At 31.8% G+C, this 18,766-nt stretch overlaps 2 protein-coding genes across 2 annotated transcripts in view; one reads left to right on the top strand and one right to left on the bottom strand.

Moving 5' to 3' along the window:
- Positions 1 to 18,766, top strand: part of Sec5 (exocyst complex component secretory 5) — a 305,887-nt gene that overhangs the window by 72,327 nt on the left and 214,794 nt on the right. The window lies entirely within an intron of this gene.
- Positions 1 to 18,766, bottom strand: part of Duox (dual oxidase) — a 193,202-nt gene that overhangs the window by 41,551 nt on the left and 132,885 nt on the right. Inside the window, exon 5 of the mRNA XM_080158071.1 lies at positions 9,827 to 10,032. Within this exon, the coding sequence (XP_080014197.1) occupies positions 9,827 to 10,032 (206 nt within the window). The remainder of the gene's footprint in view (positions 1 to 9,826; positions 10,033 to 18,766) is intronic.

The following is an 18,766-nucleotide window of genomic DNA, read 5'->3' as shown; positions in this document are numbered from 1 at the left end:
GGCCCTATGATGGTTTTAGTAAATTTTATTTTTATATTTAATTTTTGAAGGCGCCGCCGATAGTATTTTAAATAGAAGTGTGGGATAAAGGAGTAAAGGGGCGTGAAAATATCTGATAACTAAGGGGGGGGGGGGAGGCATAATAATTTAGGGGCTTGCCGTAAAATTGACACTATTGATGTCTTCATAATTGAAAAGATTCATTGAATCTTATCTTTGGTACAAGCTTTAATAAAAAAAACTTAATTATCTTATGTTTTTATTAAACCTAAAGTTTAGATCTATAAAAATAGAGGCCCCAGAGGTATTAAAGGAAAGTAGTAGATAGGGCTATTTTAGAATTTTCTTTGTAATAAAAACATTAGTGTACTACGATGGAAATATTTTTTAAAACTTGTTTTGATTTTGGTAAAAAGTAAAAAGCCGAGACGTAAATTTATACTATAGACTTACGTATTTATGGAAAACAATTTCTCTTTTAAAGGAAAAATTTAAATTTCTATTAAATCCACTAATTTATTAGGGGGGGGGGGGTGGTATTTTTTCGTTGGACGACTTATGCCGGGAGGGTTAAAGAACCCTCCGACAAATAGTTAAAAATCTTCCCTAGACCTATGTGTAGCTTTTATAACACGGGAAACACTATAAAAATACAAACAAATCTTAAATGTTACAATTTACAATATTTTTGCAACTTATATTTTTTCTATCAGTTTAAGAGGTTATGGGTTAGACAGACAAGAAGTTATGGTATTTATATGGTTATATTCTACATTTGGGCACCCATAGATTTTGATATCTTGAAATAAAGAAACTGTACCAAAAAAGTTAAGCTTAAAAAGTTGTTATTTATTTATTCTTCTGAAACTTTCTCCTTGATATATCAAACATTCGAATTACATAGTATTGTGATTATAAAAAAATGTTAAATTAAGATAATGGACTGAAATTTATCAAAAATATTGCCTTTTTTGGTTATTTCTTTCTAATTTAGGTAAGACATACCTTTATTTTAAGCAGTTTTGTTTCTGCATTCTAACATGGCAAATTCCTGATTCCACTGTTGTAGATACATGTACATTTTACATACTTTTAGTATGTGTGGAAAATTTTTAATAGCCAGAAAATTATATAGACCGGCATTCAGTGGGCCCTTTCTCATACAATTTTAATAACATTTAAAAACATAAATATCAACATTATTATAGGTTTAATCTCGAATTTATGTATAATGTATTTATATTGAAGTCATATTTTATTGCGTTTCTCAATCAAATCTTGCTAACGAAGTTCATTACTACACTGCCAAAAGCCCTGCGGACAACCAACTCTTTGATTGCACGACCTATATTGGGAATGCTGACTGAGCATGATTATAATTTGCGACAGTATTATGCAAACTTTCTCTAACTTTGTATGTCGCAAAACTGACATAGCAGCAGTAGTAGCGACAAGGGAAGGATTTGAATGTGAAGATTATTTTATATTTTATGTGTTTCCTTAATCTTAATAAAAAGTTATCATCCATTGTCTTATCCCTGTCCACTTAAACTACACTGCACATAATTGATATTGTCGATCTATAATAATAGTAAACTATAAATAGACACTTTTGCCAATTAAGAAAATGAGAAAAATTGCAGAAAAAAATTGGTTTTTGTGCAAAATAATACATTAAAGATAATAACTAAATAGTTAGTTTTCATGCTAACAAAGATATTATCTGTTTTTGCGCAGATTAACAAGTAAAGTAGCATTCAAAACCAGTGCAGTGCAACACATGAATGATAAAATTAATGATTTACTAAAGAAGAATGGGTAAATCCAAAAGTAGCGAGGAAAGAAGAACAGCATTGCAGAACGAGATAAAGACAGTTAAATAGATGATCATAGTTCATTGTTCAATGTACATGGAAATCTACAAGCAATATCAATTCAATCTCTGATTAATAGATAAACAAACAGACATTGATATTTTTTAGAAGATTTTTGTTGTGGCGCCTACCTTTCATAACAGCTACGAAAAGAACAAATTTCTATAAAATTTGATGTATTTCAGAGCGGTTAAGATAAAAGTGCATTTCAGACAGACCGACGGACCAATTGATTCATTAAATATCATTTGTCAGTAAAATCTTTACAAACCAAATTCAGCCTGTTATCTCAAATAGCAGTTGAGTAAATCATATTTTTCCTTTTGGACGGACATACAGATTCAAGTTGTAGAATAGCTTCGGCACGAAAAAAGGTAAAATAATATAATGAGATAAAAGAAGAAAGAGATAGAAAATAGAGATAAAGAGAAGAAAAAAAATCGACAAGAGAGAGAGAAAAAAAGAGATAGTTTAAGAGTAAGAAATGGAATAAGATGGAGAAAGAGAGACAGAGAGATAGAGGGGGAGAGAAAGAGAGAGGGAAAGAGAAAGAGATGAAGAAAGAGGGAGTAGCTTCGATCCTAATTAAAGGACAAAAAATCCTGATTCTTAACAAACTCTACATCATAAATGATTTTAAAAAAGCTTTTATACAAAAATGTTTTAAAATTATCTTGACTAACAAACAAAAAATGCTTTATTACTGACATACAGACCCTAATTATAAGAAAGCCTCGCTTAAAGGAGTATGAATAATGTTGCGCTAATATCTTGCAAACCTAAATAATTTCACGGATTTTATCATCTAATTAATTTACTCCTAGCTATTTATGGCGAATATTTAAAAAATTATAAATTTTAATTTTGGTAATTATAGTTGCTTCGCTCTTATCATCTTAGTTTTTTTTCAAGGGGGGAGGGGAGGGGGGAGGGGATAAAATAATAGCCTAAGAGATGGGATGAAGCAAAGGGGATGGATAGAGGTATCATTATTTTCGCCAGCTACGAGTATCCCTTCATTAGAGTAAATTAATATCTGGTGCAACATCCAAGTAATAATATCAAATGTATAAAAAATGCAAGGGTTTTTTAAAATTAAGGGTGGGAAGCGATTAAACACCACAAAAAAGAAATAAAATCTTAAAAATAATGCTGTGCTTCAAAGAAAGAAATGAAAGTACCATTTAAATTTATTTTATAAGGCCTTTTACATTAGTACTTAATTTAAATGCCCTACATATAAACCACAATCTTATTTGTAGCAAAGCTTCTACACAACTAGGAAGAGTTCGAAACCACTACTATCTGTCCTATTTAGTTAGATAAATTTGGCGGTTTCCCTCAAAATTCCTAGTCAGGCACAGAATCCCCCACCCACACTTCTTTCGAAATAAATTGAAAATAAGAGTGATGTATATTTTAAGACCTTGGGCTAGGTTAGGTTAAATTGGGTAAATGAGAGCCCCGCAGGTATGGTTCTTGAAGGGATTAGAAGAAGAAATAACCCAACTAATATTTTATTTATTTTAAAAAGGGATGGTCGTTTCTGTCCTCGCTAGGTACTTTGAGAGAAAGTACTTGAAATTGACACAAATCTTTTCTTTATTGAATTCACTTGCCTCCTACTGTTGCCTTGATTTGTCTAAGAAATCTATCAAAAAATTAAAAACTTGTATTCATATTGTTCTTTTTGGCTGCGCCGCTAGTAATTTACCTAATTGTCCTTGTTATTTTGTATAAAAAGATATGAGATGTAGATGGGTAGTAAAGATATGAAATGAGAAATACAGATATCATCACAAATACCTCCATACCTACCTATCTACCCATCTACCTAGTACCTACCTAACCCAGTTTAACCCAACCCAACCTCAAATGCAAGCAAGGACAAGTATGTTACCTAGTAGCGCAGTTGAAAGTATATCCCTAATGATTATGAACAAATTTAATGAACAAGTTTAATACGACTACTCATAATTTTTAACCAAAGAATAAGACAACATTGTTATAAACTTACAGCTTTTTATACTGAAACGGACACAAGGTCGATAATATTAACTATAGAGTAGCTGCACTGTTAAAAATTTCCAGCACATGAGAAGTTGATAAGATATATAGATTAAATTAAGAATTAAATTAGGCTCTGATATGAATATGTTAAAATGTTCAGGATAAAAGTTACCCCTAAAAATACCATTTTTTACGTTTATTTGTTAGAATAAGTGGATTTATAAACTAGCAGCTTCGCCTCAAGCCTCTAGGGACTTTCACCTACACCAAAATTAATCTTTTGTTTAAAAACTAATAATTGATGTTTATAACCCTTAAAACAAAGTGAATTTTGAAACACCCATAAAGCTAGATAATAATATATATACCTATTTATTATTTTCAATGTAAAAAGGGTCTGAAACGGCATATCTAATCCATTAAAAAAAATCTTCCATTGCCCTAGGGATCAACAAAACAGGGATGAATTGTATATTTAATATTGTGTTATTGGTGGGTAATTATAATAATAATATACATGTGTTTTTACCACGGTTTAAAATCTTTCTTAATCAAAGCAGAAACAAATCGGATTTGGAGCTATGTTGAAAATAAAGGGACATTATAACAGTAACCCCTTTATTGATGACTAGCGGCGACGCCTGTAGAGGCCTCCTCTAGGGGCACTTGTGGAGGGAGGAGTTGAATTTGATAACCTTATTTTTTAATTTAGATTTAGAAAGAAAAATATTATTTTTTTGTCTTTTAGGGGGGGGGGGGGATTCTCTTTCTGGGGGCGATTTCTCTTGGGAGAGTGGTGGTACCCTTCCCCAAATAGTTATAAAACTTCCAGGGAGAAGTTACTCTGCAAAGAAGAACCCGATCAGTTCAGCGGTTACCGAGATCCTTCGGTACAAACATAAAGACAAATAGACATCCTGTAAGGTATAATAGTATAATAAGTACTAGCGGCTTCGCGGGACGTTGCTGTTCCTGCAACTGGCAGAAATACAGTGGATGTATTTTTGTCAAAATTGTTTGTCTGGATGTAAATTCGACAGAAATTTGCTATATATCGTAGGTATGCTGACAAATATACATCTAACACAGGCATTTAAACATCCAAAATTGTCAATTATACATCTATTTCTTGCCAATTTCACATCTAAACTTTTTTATATGTCATAGATACATCCTGTACATTTTAGGACGATAATTTGAAATAAAAAATAATGAATCCCATAATATTTTAAAGGAAGATAGGCAAAATTATTATAATTATGTTTTTAAATAAAAGTATTGAAATTTAAAAAATACAGAAGGAAAGGGAAGTGAGAGAGAGGGACATTTAATCTTTAAAAAACAAAGAAAATATTTAAGCATAATGTTAAATCATGTATTTTAATAAACCATGATGACAACATCGAAGTAGCTAAGCACAGATAAATATAACCATTTAGCAAAATATCAAGAAAGTAAAAATAACAGATTCTTAAAGTTTTCTAATTAAATAGTAGCTTCACTTCAACAAGAAATATTTAATAAAAAGCAAGGACAGAAAAACAGATGGATGGAAAAAGTGAGATATAAAATGCTTTCCCATAAAGTGCATATCGAGCACTGAAAACACACTGATTAGATCTTTGAAAATCAAGATGGGACAACTCTACTATAAGAAACTTTAAGACAATGAAATATTAGTACAAACTGAAAAGCAAAGTTCCATGGAGTAAAAAACAGGATAGTTAAAATCAAATTTACTAATTGGCTCCGTTTATTTACTGTGAAAAAGGTACATCATTTAATAAAAGCTTCCTTAAATTTTCTTTAAAGTAATATTTTATTACAAAACCAAAATAGATAAACAAAACATCTAATAGATTTTACAAGGGGGATAGGGGCTGGTTATAGTTTTATAATATTAAAAATTACATAGAAATCAACAATTTTGTAAGAAAATTTCGAGTTATTTACCCCATATATTAAACTCTATTGGAAGTAAAATTGTAAATGTAATCATAGATAATACTTACGTAAAATCTAATTAGTGAATTAAAGAAATATCTATCTATCTTTTTAAATTCTTTTTTTTTGTAGAGTCCCAACTTCCCAAGAGAGGAAGATCATATTTTAAGAAATGGGTTGTTGCATTTTCCTAGCCCTGCTGTATTGTATTGATAATAAATGTCTACTATACAGTTCACTATTATTTATTATTAATTAAAATGTATAGGATGTATTTATGACATATAAAAAAGTTTAGATGTAAAATTGGCAAGAAATAGTTGTAAAATTGACAATTTTGGATGTATAAATGCCTGTGTTAGATGTATTTATGGCGGTTACTTTAAGTATGACTGTATTTTTGGCAGAGTTTTTTACATTTTGACAAAAAAACATCCAGATGTATTTCTGCCAGTTGCAGGAACGCCATGTACCCGGCTTCGCCCCTAGCCTCTAATAATTACATCTTTTATTACCTGGAGATCCCCCACTCAACCACTATTTTAAATAATTTTTAAAAATGGCAGGGGGATTTTTTGTTTTTTGGAGTGTTGGGGGTGTCCAACCCCCCAAGAAAATAGCCTAAAACTACCACAGAACCAGTAGGTATATTACCTAAAGAGTAGAATCCGATCGGTTCAGTGGTTACCAAAATCTTAAGGGACAGACAGACGGACAGACATCAAGCTACTTTGTATCATAGATAGTAATATTTATTATAATAAATCTATTATATTTCTTTCTCATTCCAAAGTACTTCTCTCCTGGCCTAAATTGGCTAACTATTTAAATTAAATCTACAAAACATTTCTAAAACATACACAACAAATTAACTTCAAAAAGTTGTGTATTTAAATGTAAATTTTAACACAACCTAAAATTCGCTTCATTTCATCGGAATCAAAAAAGGGTTCTTAATCTTAACAAAGGAAGAAAACTAAAATTATATAGCTGGCTTATTTTCACAATAACAGCATGAAGACTATTTTTGTGATGTCTAATTGTTTGTTAATTATTGTAATACAAACTTATATATGTTTGATGGTTTACTTGTAACTTTTTCTTGAAATCATTTTTCTGAAATGCATTTCATGCAACTATCCCTTTTCAAATTTAAAAAGAGAACAAGATAAAAATTGGAGACATAATCAAAATGATAAAATCTTCATTAACCCATTACCCATTAGTGCCGAGCGCCACTTTTATGGGCCGATCGAGCTGAAAATCTCAGGGAAGCTTTATAATGGTAAAAACGGAAAACGTATTTTTTTGTTTTGCTCTAGTGGCGTGCACAGGAAAGTTGCAAAAAAATCCAGTTCGGCATGGCCATAAATGCACAACGGGTATTTTGACCCGTTTTAGGCGGTTTCCGCCGGCAGTAAAATCCCGGTTTTGTAGTAAAAACCCGGTTATTTCGACCAAAAATTGAAAAATGTAATTTTTGAACGCCCAAAGTGAGATGAACACTTTTTAGAACTTTGATACGATCCGTAATTGAAAACTACACAACCTCATGTAATCTATAGGGCTACAAGTAATATACAAAGCGATTTTATTTCAAATTTAGTTTTTTGGCCGGTTTCAGCCGCCGTTTCGGGTAAAAAAGCCCGTTTGTCGAAGTTTTAAAACCCGACATACACAAAAAAAAGAACATATAAAATTTGGGTGTTACATATCAGAAAACGAGCATAAAACTATTGGGTGACACATATAGAGATCATTAGGGTTATTAGGGTGGCTCAAACCCTTACTAATGACGTAAACTATTATTTTTATTGGTTGAAAAGTTAAAACCAGGTAATAAAAACCAAAACCGAGCCAGGTTTTAAAACTGTCTGGTATTTATGGCCAAGCCGAACCGGGTCATAATAGGGCATAAAAAAACGATAAAAAAAATCATATAAAAAATAATAATTTGAATAAAACGAATTCACAAATAGATGTACTTGTCAATAAACATTAGATTTCACGAAAAAAATCAGCGACTTTACTATAAAAACAAAAAAGTTAAAAGGGGTATTTTGAATTTTCATGATTTTCAAATTTTGTTGAGCTATACCGGCAAACGGAAGTAAGCTAAACTGCCTGCTCCAGGGGGAAATGAAAGCCAGTGTAGTAGAGGGGGGATTCATACTGAGAATGATGCAATTATGAAGCTGGAAACCGTTTTTTTTTTACATTTTCTGGAACTGGGTTTTAATGCCCGGTTCGGCACTAATGGGTTAGGTTAGGTGGTATCTAATTTTAACATAATAATTTGGATGGTAACTTAGAATTTATAAAAAAAATGTACTAATATGTCTGATACTTAAGAACTTCTAAACAGAAAGATTACAAAAATGTAAAAATTTCCACTTCCTACTAATATACTTTGAAGAATAATGTAAGTTATTGTTGTAGCAAAAGCATTTTTACAAATTGAGCATTTTCCCAGTTAGATTGAATCTACCTCCATCTTCGATTGAAATTTTTTTTTGTAATTGATAAAAGTTATTTATCGCACCGTATTATAGACAGCTTTCCGCGGATATAAAAAAGGTAAAATTATAAAATTAAAACCAGTTTTGCTAAATCCGAGGGACCGAAAGCTTAAGATTATTTTATATTCGTAAAAACTGGCTATAATACGATACGATACATGATTTTTAGTATGACTGAGAATCGGTTTTATTGAAGGAGATATAATTCGGTTTCGAAGCCATACTGAAAAGATCTTAATTTTAGTTACATTTTTGAAAATTTTTGTTTAAGAGCGAGCATAGAAATTAATATATAAAAGTTTTTTTTACGATACTGTTCTCTTCTTTATAAAAGTCTCTTTAAAAAATAGAAAATATTTATTTAAAATTAAAATAATTTCATTCTATCATTCGGCCCTAAAATATATCTGAAACACTGTATATTCTATCTTTTTAGGCAAGCTAAAATTTTAAAGGGGGCCTGTAAAATGTACAACTCAAGAAAGTTGAATTTCTTAAAAATACATTCTTAGAATTGTATTACATTACACGTTATAACTCTAAACCAAACAAGGATAATTTATCCAGATGGAGCGAAAATTATAGATTATGGGTTGTTGTAAAAACAATTTTATTTCTAGTGAATTAGCTGCGAACAGGATTATACTGCATAATGACATAAATTTATGTACATCCCCAATGATGATAGGTATACAAAAATACCCCTTCTGTAAATTACAATTAGTGGTTGTAATGTTTGGACACTCAACTAAATGAACAAACCAATCAAAATTCAATAAAAAGATCCCAAGGTTGCGAAGCCAACGAATAAGAAAACGTTACTATAAGACTTTGGGAACTTGTGTTATAAAACATTACAGCCCTTTGGCAGTAAGTAGCAATAAGAGATAATAAAAATACCTTCCTTTGTACATTCGACTTGCAAAAAATCTACCTTCATGTCTAAAGGGAGTCGTGAAGAAGCATAGAGGGACTTTATACTACACTGGTACCCAGATTTTTGTAAACACATTAGTTTTTATATTTGCTTACAAACATTGTTTTTTAAAATTATATTCTATTTTAATTGGTTGTTACTAAACTATTTGGGCATAGTCCCTTTCGTAACATCGCACCTTATAGGTCGATTCTTCGTATTTTTCACAGTAGCTTTTCTCCTATTTCTAGCCCCTGCGGGGGGCTCTAACCCTACGGGGCCAATTACCTAACCCTGTGGGGCAATCACCTAACCCAATATAACCTAACGTAATCTAAAATAACCAATAAAAAGCCATTTTAAAAATACGACGAATCGCCCCTTATGGGGCGATGTTACGAAAGGGACTGTTCCCAACTATTTTACTAATAATTTCAACCTAAAGAAAGAGTAATTTTGTTTTCAATTATAAATAATGGAGATTAATTTATCATCCATTTTCGTATTACTTAAGACCCCTGTGTAGAAAGGGAAAGGTTAAGTACAGAAAAAAATTATCCTACCTAAACGCAGCAGACTGGAAGACATGTGACACCCCGGGATGTACATCCGGCTTGTATCCGCTGTACTCCTCCGGGTCTTCGCCCAGGAAGGCGGGCAGGTACTCGTACATGATGATGGACTGGAGGCTGGCAATGACCCTGCGCCTGGCGGCCTGGAAGATGTCCTCGTCGGACCAGTCAGGATTCACCTCACGCACAAGCTTGGCCTGCAATAAAAAAAAATATATTTATTTTTCTTAAAAGTTGCTTTTTAATGCAGTGGCGTGCAGAGGGTTTAACCCCCTGTGTTTTAATGTACAAAAAAGCTAAGAATATGTCTTTTTGTAGTTTTAGTCGAATTTAAAAAAAAACATGCATATATTTACATTTCTAAGGTCTATAATGCTTAAAAGGTTTTTTTCAATAAAAAAGTTTTATTCAAGACATTTATAGTGTTTACGATTTGTTAACATTCAAATATGCCTATTTAAACAAAAATAGAATGTGATTTTTCCAGAGAGGAAGGGGACATTGGGCTGTTTATTACACTAGTACCCAAAGTTTTGTAATAACGTTTTCTTTTTATATGTTTAAAATCTTTGGGGACTTATCTTATATGTTGGTTAGTTCATTAATTTGTGTGTCCAAACGTTTTAATCATTAATTGTAATCTATAGATGAGGTAATTTTGTGTATCATTATTGGGGATGTACATTAATTTATCCCTGGATTTTTCGGTGGCAAAGCAACTCTTAATTTGCATTGCACTAATTTTCGTTTTATTTTCATACTAACGGGGATAGGGAAATCTTTCAGAATACACACACAGTCAGAAAGACAGTCAGATAGACAAACAAACAGACGGACAGACCGACAGTTTGTCTAGAAAATGTAAGAACAATTGCAGACAAATTTTTCATATCCACTATAAGTCTTATAATGCTTTCAAGCAGAATTTTAAGAAGTAAAGGGGGGAGATTAGAATATATTTCATTTTTCTATCCCAGCTTACTCGAAATTTGTCTAATTTAAAAAGATCTATTAAAAGTGTACACTATTCTAAATTAATTTTTATGTCCTTACAATTTAATTTTTACTAATGATGTATAGATAATTTCGAATAAAGGAATGGTTTATTATATCAGTTATGATTGCTTTTATACCAAGGTATGGCCTATTCATGGAAGCTAACTTTCTATCCTAACATCTGAAACTACTTTTCCAGCATGGCTTCGAAACAGATCAATATCCGCTGGATTAGAACCGGTTATGAAAAATTATAAAAGCTAAAATTACCATAAAATTAATTTAATCTTATACTTTTCCATTTAAATATCTGAAAAGGCTGTCTATAATACGATGCAATGAATAAATATTGTTTATTTTGATGTCTAAATCAAGTTTTTAAATGAAAATATAGAAATCAAGCATCGAAATTTTTCCAATTTACCAATCCCTTAATTCTGTATTGGATTATAAAAATCAATTATGAATCAGCAGAACTAGCTAGGCAGCATAGGGTAATTTCCCTAAAAATGCCCAACGATCACTGATCCCCCTCCCCCAACTTTGGGTTAATTTTGATCTGCGGGGAGGGGGTCTGTACAAGCGATGTCATAAAACTACAAAAATCCAATATAACCTAACTCAACCTAAACTGACCTACAGCATAAAACAAATAAACAAAAACTAACCCACCTTACCTTTAATTTATTTCTAAATAAGAAGGGGGGGGGGGGTTCTGTGCAATTTGAGGGAAATCACCAAGAAAAGGTTCTATGTAGTTTAAATACAATTCAAATTTGATTAAATAATCATTAAAGCTCAGAGGGATAAATAAATCTGGGCTTAACAAGGAATCTAACATCCATAAAAGAACTTGAAAAATTTACTTAATTTAAGGAGATCTGCACTTTAAAATGTAATAAACTTTTTTTGTCTGAAGCCAAAGATCTCGCAAAATAATGATCTGTATTGGTTTTACTTTTTAGGTAATCTTTATAAATGTCTTAGCTATTTTTCTGACTTACACCGCCCTCCCATAAAATCCTATTTGAAAGTATGTACGTTGATTTAGTGGTTGACAGACAAGAAATATAGAAAAAGCTTCGATTCTACTAAATGATCTTTAGGTGAATAGGCTCAAATAGGTTATACTTACAGTGTATGTATATAGCTCAAAAAAGAAAGATTATGTTCATTAATGGCAATTTTTTTCAATATTAAAAACAAAAGTAAGTGTAGGGGGAGGGGGTTCCTATGCCTAACCCCTGTGCTGGGACATAGCTATGCAGGTCTACCCAGTACCCAATAAAACCTAACCTAAAATAATGAAAAACAAAAAATTCTGTCCACCCTTCTCATTTTGTTTAAACTCAAAGCGAAAAATGCATAGTTTAACGGATGAAAGTATATAGTTGCTGCGTTGCTGAAAGAATGGCCACTATGGGAACCTTTATAAAGTATATCTAAATTATTAATAATGAGAATATATAGTTGTGTGTGTGTGTGCGTGTGCCTCTCTGTGTGCGAGTGTGTGTGTGTGAGTGTGTAAGTGACTCTCTGTGTGTAAGTGGGATTGTGTATGATTGAGGCCCCCCTCTCTGATGAAAATCATGCTCATCAATTTGCCATGGACTGGCGGTGCCCCCCCGATAAATTAGTCATAAGGATATCCAGGGACGTAGTCACCATTTTTATAACAACAAACACTATTTTTTTCAAATGGCACAAAAAATTATTACAATATGCAATTTATAAAATGTTGTAATTACCAACCAATGAACCTTTATAGTTCTTCTATTCTAGAAGTCAAAGGATTTGCAGACTTTCATGAAACTACCTCCTAAAAATTAAAACCTTTTTTCTTTGCTATACATACATTTTCCCAATCTAAGCTCTAACAATATGATCATAATTTAAATAAAATTAATCTGGTGCTATTATTTGTCTAACCTCATTATGAAAAATTTAATTATTGCAAAGTAGATGCATATTCACATGGGCCCATTAATTTATTTTAGACCCCCCCCCCTCAAATATGCTAATTGTCACTCATTTCTAATAGGGTAATGGAGGGGGGGGGGGAGAGTTGTGGCATTCATTTGCATTACATTAACTACTTCTTACTAATCAAACTAAGAATGAGATTACAAGCCCCCCTCCCCCTCCCCAACGTCAATATTGCAAAAATTTAAAACACTTGAATTTAGCTTAGATGGGGGGGGATTGTGTTTAAGGAGTGCATTAATTTGGATTAAGCATGATAATCGTGAAAATTAAACCTTTAATATGACTTTTATTGTAGTAGGGATAAGGGGAGGTGGTTGGGGGGAGACTGCCTGGTTTCAACTATTTGATCAGATAAAGATAGTATCAATATTTATTAGGGTTGGTTCAACATTCGTTTTTGTAGATCAAACAAAAAAATCATATTGATTTGCATAAATAAATCTTCCAGAACATAGTAAAAAACCAACCCAAAATAGATCAAAACAGAAATATTTTTAGAGTAGCTGCGCAACCGAAAGTTTTTATAATTATATCCAAGACCAAATGTATATTTTATTATGGACTTATGATATAAAAGGATGTGTGTATGCTAAAAAAGCGCCATATCTCTGTTTTTGAACAAAAAGATGTTATCACTTGAATGCTTGAAAGACGGATAAATTCACGACGTCCATAGAAAAATAATATAGAATATAATCGTAATATTTGCAAGGTTTTGTTGTCATTTAATTTAATCTTTTATTAAACTTATGACCTCTCCCTTCAATTTAAGGAGAAATTAGTCCCTATAACTTACAAGATTCATTAAGAAAATCTAGAAAAAAAACATTTTTAAAATTTCCAATGGTTACTACCTAGATTATACTCTAGTGTCAAATATTGCCAGATATTTGCCCCTGCCCCCTAATGCTTCCTTATCAACCATTTGATTCACTGTCAAGAGGTTTTTATATGCAAAGCATCTCTATAATCAAAAAGGTTTCCTGTAACTCTAACTGGCAAAAGATTTTTCCACGAGTATTATAAAAAGACTAAAACTCCCCCTCCCCTTCCAATATATTTTTTTACTCATAAAAATACAATTCGTGTTTTTCAACATTTGGAAGAGTAGACCTAATCCTCTACCCTGAAAAATAGCCTAAAACCCGAACAAGATCAATCTATATATTCTTTCTGTATTGTGGATCTTACTGGACAAATTTACATTTATAAGGCTATCTCCCTTTTTCGCACATGACATCCTTTTATTTCGTTATACTGCATATGTATGCTGTCCACCTTGTTTAAGAGACTGCGATAGTGCATGTTGAATTTAGTACATATAAATGTACATCTAGATAAGAGTGTCCAAAAAATATAAACTTTTACAGCTGTGTCCTTTCAGTAGCATAACTATGATTCGAGTTAGTACACCCGTTCGTTTGAACGAGTACTAAATTTTCCAATAAGCAAATAACAACTTAGTTAAACTAAAGGACCCAACGTATTTTTTTCTCTTAAAAAATTATTTACTTAGGAAAGTACTACTTCCTCCAAAATAATACATATTTTTTTATAAGATATCAAAGTAAATGGTCAAAATGAGATGAAAAATGGCTGACGAATAAAACGATGTATTGCAAAAAAAGTGGCAAAAATTGGTGTCTGCTGAAAAATGGTGTCTACGACTTGAAAATATTTTCACATTATTTTACAAAATTACCCCACTTTGCTCAGACGTGCAGGTACAGAAATATAACAACTAAAAAATAAACCCGTCTAGTTTAATGCTTTTGAAAGAGGCAACATCCTAGCAAATTGTAATTGCTATTATACTCTTTTTTTAAAATACATTAACACAAGAATGTCATCATAAAAAAGAAAGCATATAAGCTATTAACCTATTTATTAATTGTAAAGAATTTGCTGATTTAATCTAACCCTTCTTTCATTTTCATAAGTGTACCCAGAGTCCCCTAGGGACATAGCCGCTAGTTTAGAAAATGCTAATTACCCAGGAAAATATTCATAAAATAGTACCAACGAATCTCTTAAAGTAGCCAATAATTCACGTATTTCTTCAAAACGGACAAATAAGTCATAGAGTAGCTTCGGAACTACAGAACATATTTAACTGTATCAAAATAGATGAAAAGATATACATACATACAGAATATATTTGATAAAAGTCTAGATCCTCAATCTTTTGAGACCAATAGGAAAAATAGACCACATTAATTAAACATTAACACAATACACTTTTTTGGTACGAAAAGATAAATATCCCTTTCGCCGCTCGTATAATGTGATGAATCATAGGGAACTACATATAAATTGTTTTTTTTTTAACTGACCATCTAAGATAATAAATCTATTGTTGACAGAGCTTGAGGAAAAGTCATAACTTGGCATTTACACTTTCAATAAGTGGTCATTGCAACTGAAATATAATTACAGCTGGGGAGCTACACTAGATTTTTTGGTACGTCCGTTCGCCGGTTCGTCCACTCACATTGGCCAGGGTCGTACACTTTAAAACCCTCCCTCCCCATCGCATACTAAGTCCCTAGATGCTTGAGACGCTGCCGCTAAAATTGAAAGCACGTTTAAAACTGCCCCAAATCACCCCCCCCCCCTCTTCGAACAACCTGTTAAAAAATGGGCAAGACAAATTTAATGTGTATTGCAGAGATTATAATTTTACCATGAATAAATTCTACAATTATAATCAGTTCAAAATAAGGCTATTTCCAGGAAATAGATAAATCATCTAAGAATTTAAGTACGTACGTTTGTAGGCATGTCATGTAAGATCTGGTAAACAGCTTAAAGGAGAAGTCCGCAATTTTCAGAAAAGCTTCATTTTGATCCATGGAAGGTTTTATACTATTTGTGTGTATTTTGCATTTTAAAAAGCAATTTATGAAAAAATTCCATTGATTTTTATTTTTTTATTTATGTTCCTGTCCGTGAGAAACAGAAATATTAGCAGACTGACACTTTAATTGTAGCACAACAAATATTAATTCAGCCCAGACATACTCACGGATAGATATATAGGTATGTCTAATTTAAAATTATCTTCAATTAAATAAGGGGATAGAGTGGACATTGAACTGTAAATCATAGTGTTTTATATACATGTTCTCTCATTCGTTCACCTAAAAACTTCCGGTACTTTATAATAAATCATAATTTTGTTGTACCAACTTTTTCACTAATATTTTTCATTTTCATGTTCCTTAATCTTTGCATCATAAAAAAGCTGCATGCTATTTATTTTTTATATGAAAGTAAAAAGGTTTTGGTACAATTTTAGAAATTTGTGAAAATCTAATAGAAAACACTGAAAACTCTATCTTTCGAAAACTCAGACATATTACATATACAAATATCCATGCTTAAGGCCAATGAAAGCATACCGTTATAGAATAACTTTGCGCAGTATAAAGGCTGAGAGTGCATCGACTGATCCTGACCGACGGAGTACCATATAGCGCGCAGGGCAAGGCCGTTATGGCGAGTCTAGTTTATGAGCATTTTCCAATCAACCGTTTCAATTAATAGACCATAAGATCACTGCTCGGTGTTTAATCGCTACCACACAAATCAAGTTTATTGCATTCGCCAAAATTAATAATCTATGATAGCCAGACATCAATATAACAAAGGTTATAATCGTCAAATGACTTTTATTGGGGGTGGAAAATAACCCCGAAACTCGCACTCCCAACTTCAAAATCTAACCCTTGAACTTAATAACTGTTGAAAAGATGGAACAACTAGAAGTAAAGTAGTGTTGGGAGTAGAATATATATAAAAATACAAAAAGTTAAAAGCAGTATATTTAATTTATTGATTTTATGTATCTCATTAGATACAAAAAAAGATTTTTTGTTTGTCTGTTAAGATATCGCTAACAACAGAAATAATCTAAATTGTCCATTTTAGTAAAGCTTCACATAGGTCTTTATTTAGGCTATTTACTGCTCTTACGCACCTTGGTGTTAGCGGCGCAGCGCAGCTGCTAATTAAAAAGAAAATAACTTTCAAACCAACCTAAAGTAAAGTTTTACTCCTTTTTGCACTTACATTTATATCCTGTATCACGAATTTAGATATGTAAACACAATATTACTTACCAGAAAAAAATCAAATAGACCAATGACCTTATAAATCATAATAAACATAATAGCTCAGTAAAAAAAGCAGACATACTAATTTGGTGGTAGAGTAGCTTAGCTTCACGCAAAAGGTACAATCTCAAGAATGTTATTGTCACCTTATTTCAAACTCACACTCACACAAGCACACACACAAACATAAATTCCTTTATTTTTGTTCCAAGAAACAAATTTATAAAGTTGACAAAAAAATTGTGAATAATTTGTCATGTGTGTCTTTTCTAATAACCGGACAAAAAACTGTTTATATTGTTCGTAATCCTGGTTATTTGAAGTGCAGCTACTATATAAGTAAAGTCTGCTCGACTATATCGGAAACCTTCTACCCACTGTTGCAGATATAGCCAGCGATTTATTGTCAATATCTGTTAATGACTAAAACTAATCATTATTTCAAATATTTAGGACAAATACGTTTTTAAAGAAGTGTTTTTGATATTTGTATTGATCTACTGGTAATATCCTCTTAGATTTTTTTTCTAATTTTGAGAAAAACTATGAACTCTGGCCGCGGCGCTCGGCAACCTTGCCTGCCTAGCCGCAGCGCTCGGCTCCCTAGCCTAAAACCTAACCTAAAATAGTTGTTCTGTCGGGGGGGGGGGGGGGGTTACTCAAATTGTCAAAATTGAAAAAAATATATATAAGAGGAGAACGCCGATCAACTAAAATAGTGTATTATAATCGATCCTGTTTAACCCATACCAACCCCCTTCAGTTTAGGGATAAAAGATTTCAAATATATATAGGAGTCAAGGAGTTCTTTCTCAAATCCCAACAATCTAGAAAATTAGGAAAAGAACCGGATGAACCTTCCAGGGCTACCTTGAACCGGCTTAACTTAATCTAACTCCTTTTTATTTAACAAAGTTGGTATGGGGAAAGGGTAGTGATAAAAATGGTACTTGTTGAGATATTGTGAAAAATATCAGTAGACAAAGACATTACTGTTTCACTAAAAATCATTCATGTTTAAACCAATAATTTACAAATATCATAGCTAACCAGGCCTTAATTGTTAGTAGTGGTGCAGCTACTCTATAAGAAAGAACATTTGTCCGAAGATTAAATTCATTATTGGACAGTATAGATAAGCAAGTTTAGGTAAAGTATAATAAAATGGGCTTGTAATGGCAGGTTCTAGTCCTTGCTACCTTGCCTTTTTAATGTACCTTAATGTGTTTAATCCTATAATTTTTCTCTTAATATCCGCGTAAAGCGGTCTATAATACGATGCGATAAATAACTATTGTTTTATTAGTCTTGAAAAGATGTTGTCCTTGTTATATTTTTCACTTAAAATTATTTTTAATTTTAAAGTAATTCTTATCATATTTGTTGTTTCTTAGAATAAAAAGAGAAATATTAAGAAATAAATTTGTTAATTTTTACCCTTGGTTAAATAAAAATTTAACAGTATATTGAATAAAAATTATATTTTTGTATAACCAGGGTAATGGCTCTTAAAAAAGGATCAATATTTAAACAAACTTAATATTTTGAATTTTATGTTAAGGGATGAAGTAAATATATACATAAATGTGGAAAAATTAAAATAATTTCTTTAAAAATGTGTTTCCTCGAATATACAAGAATGCCAAAAATATAAAGTGTTTATAAAAAAACTGCCAACATGTTTTATAAAAAGTTGCATACAGTTACTTATTGTTTCGGGTATTAGGAAACTCAATTGAAATAAAACAAAACCCAGAAAATATTTCGGTCGAAAAATGGATATGGGGGGGGGGGGGAGAGGGCGGGGTCCGACAACTTTATGTCACTTTTTGTA

The sequence above is a fragment of the Acartia tonsa genome, chromosome 4 (genome assembly GCF_053477335.1).
Source record: "Acartia tonsa isolate MP-2025a chromosome 4, ASM5347733v1, whole genome shotgun sequence".
In the NCBI taxonomy this organism is placed as follows: Eukaryota; Metazoa; Arthropoda; class Copepoda; order Calanoida; family Acartiidae; genus Acartia; species Acartia tonsa.
This window is presented reverse-complemented; position numbering and strand designations above follow the sequence as displayed.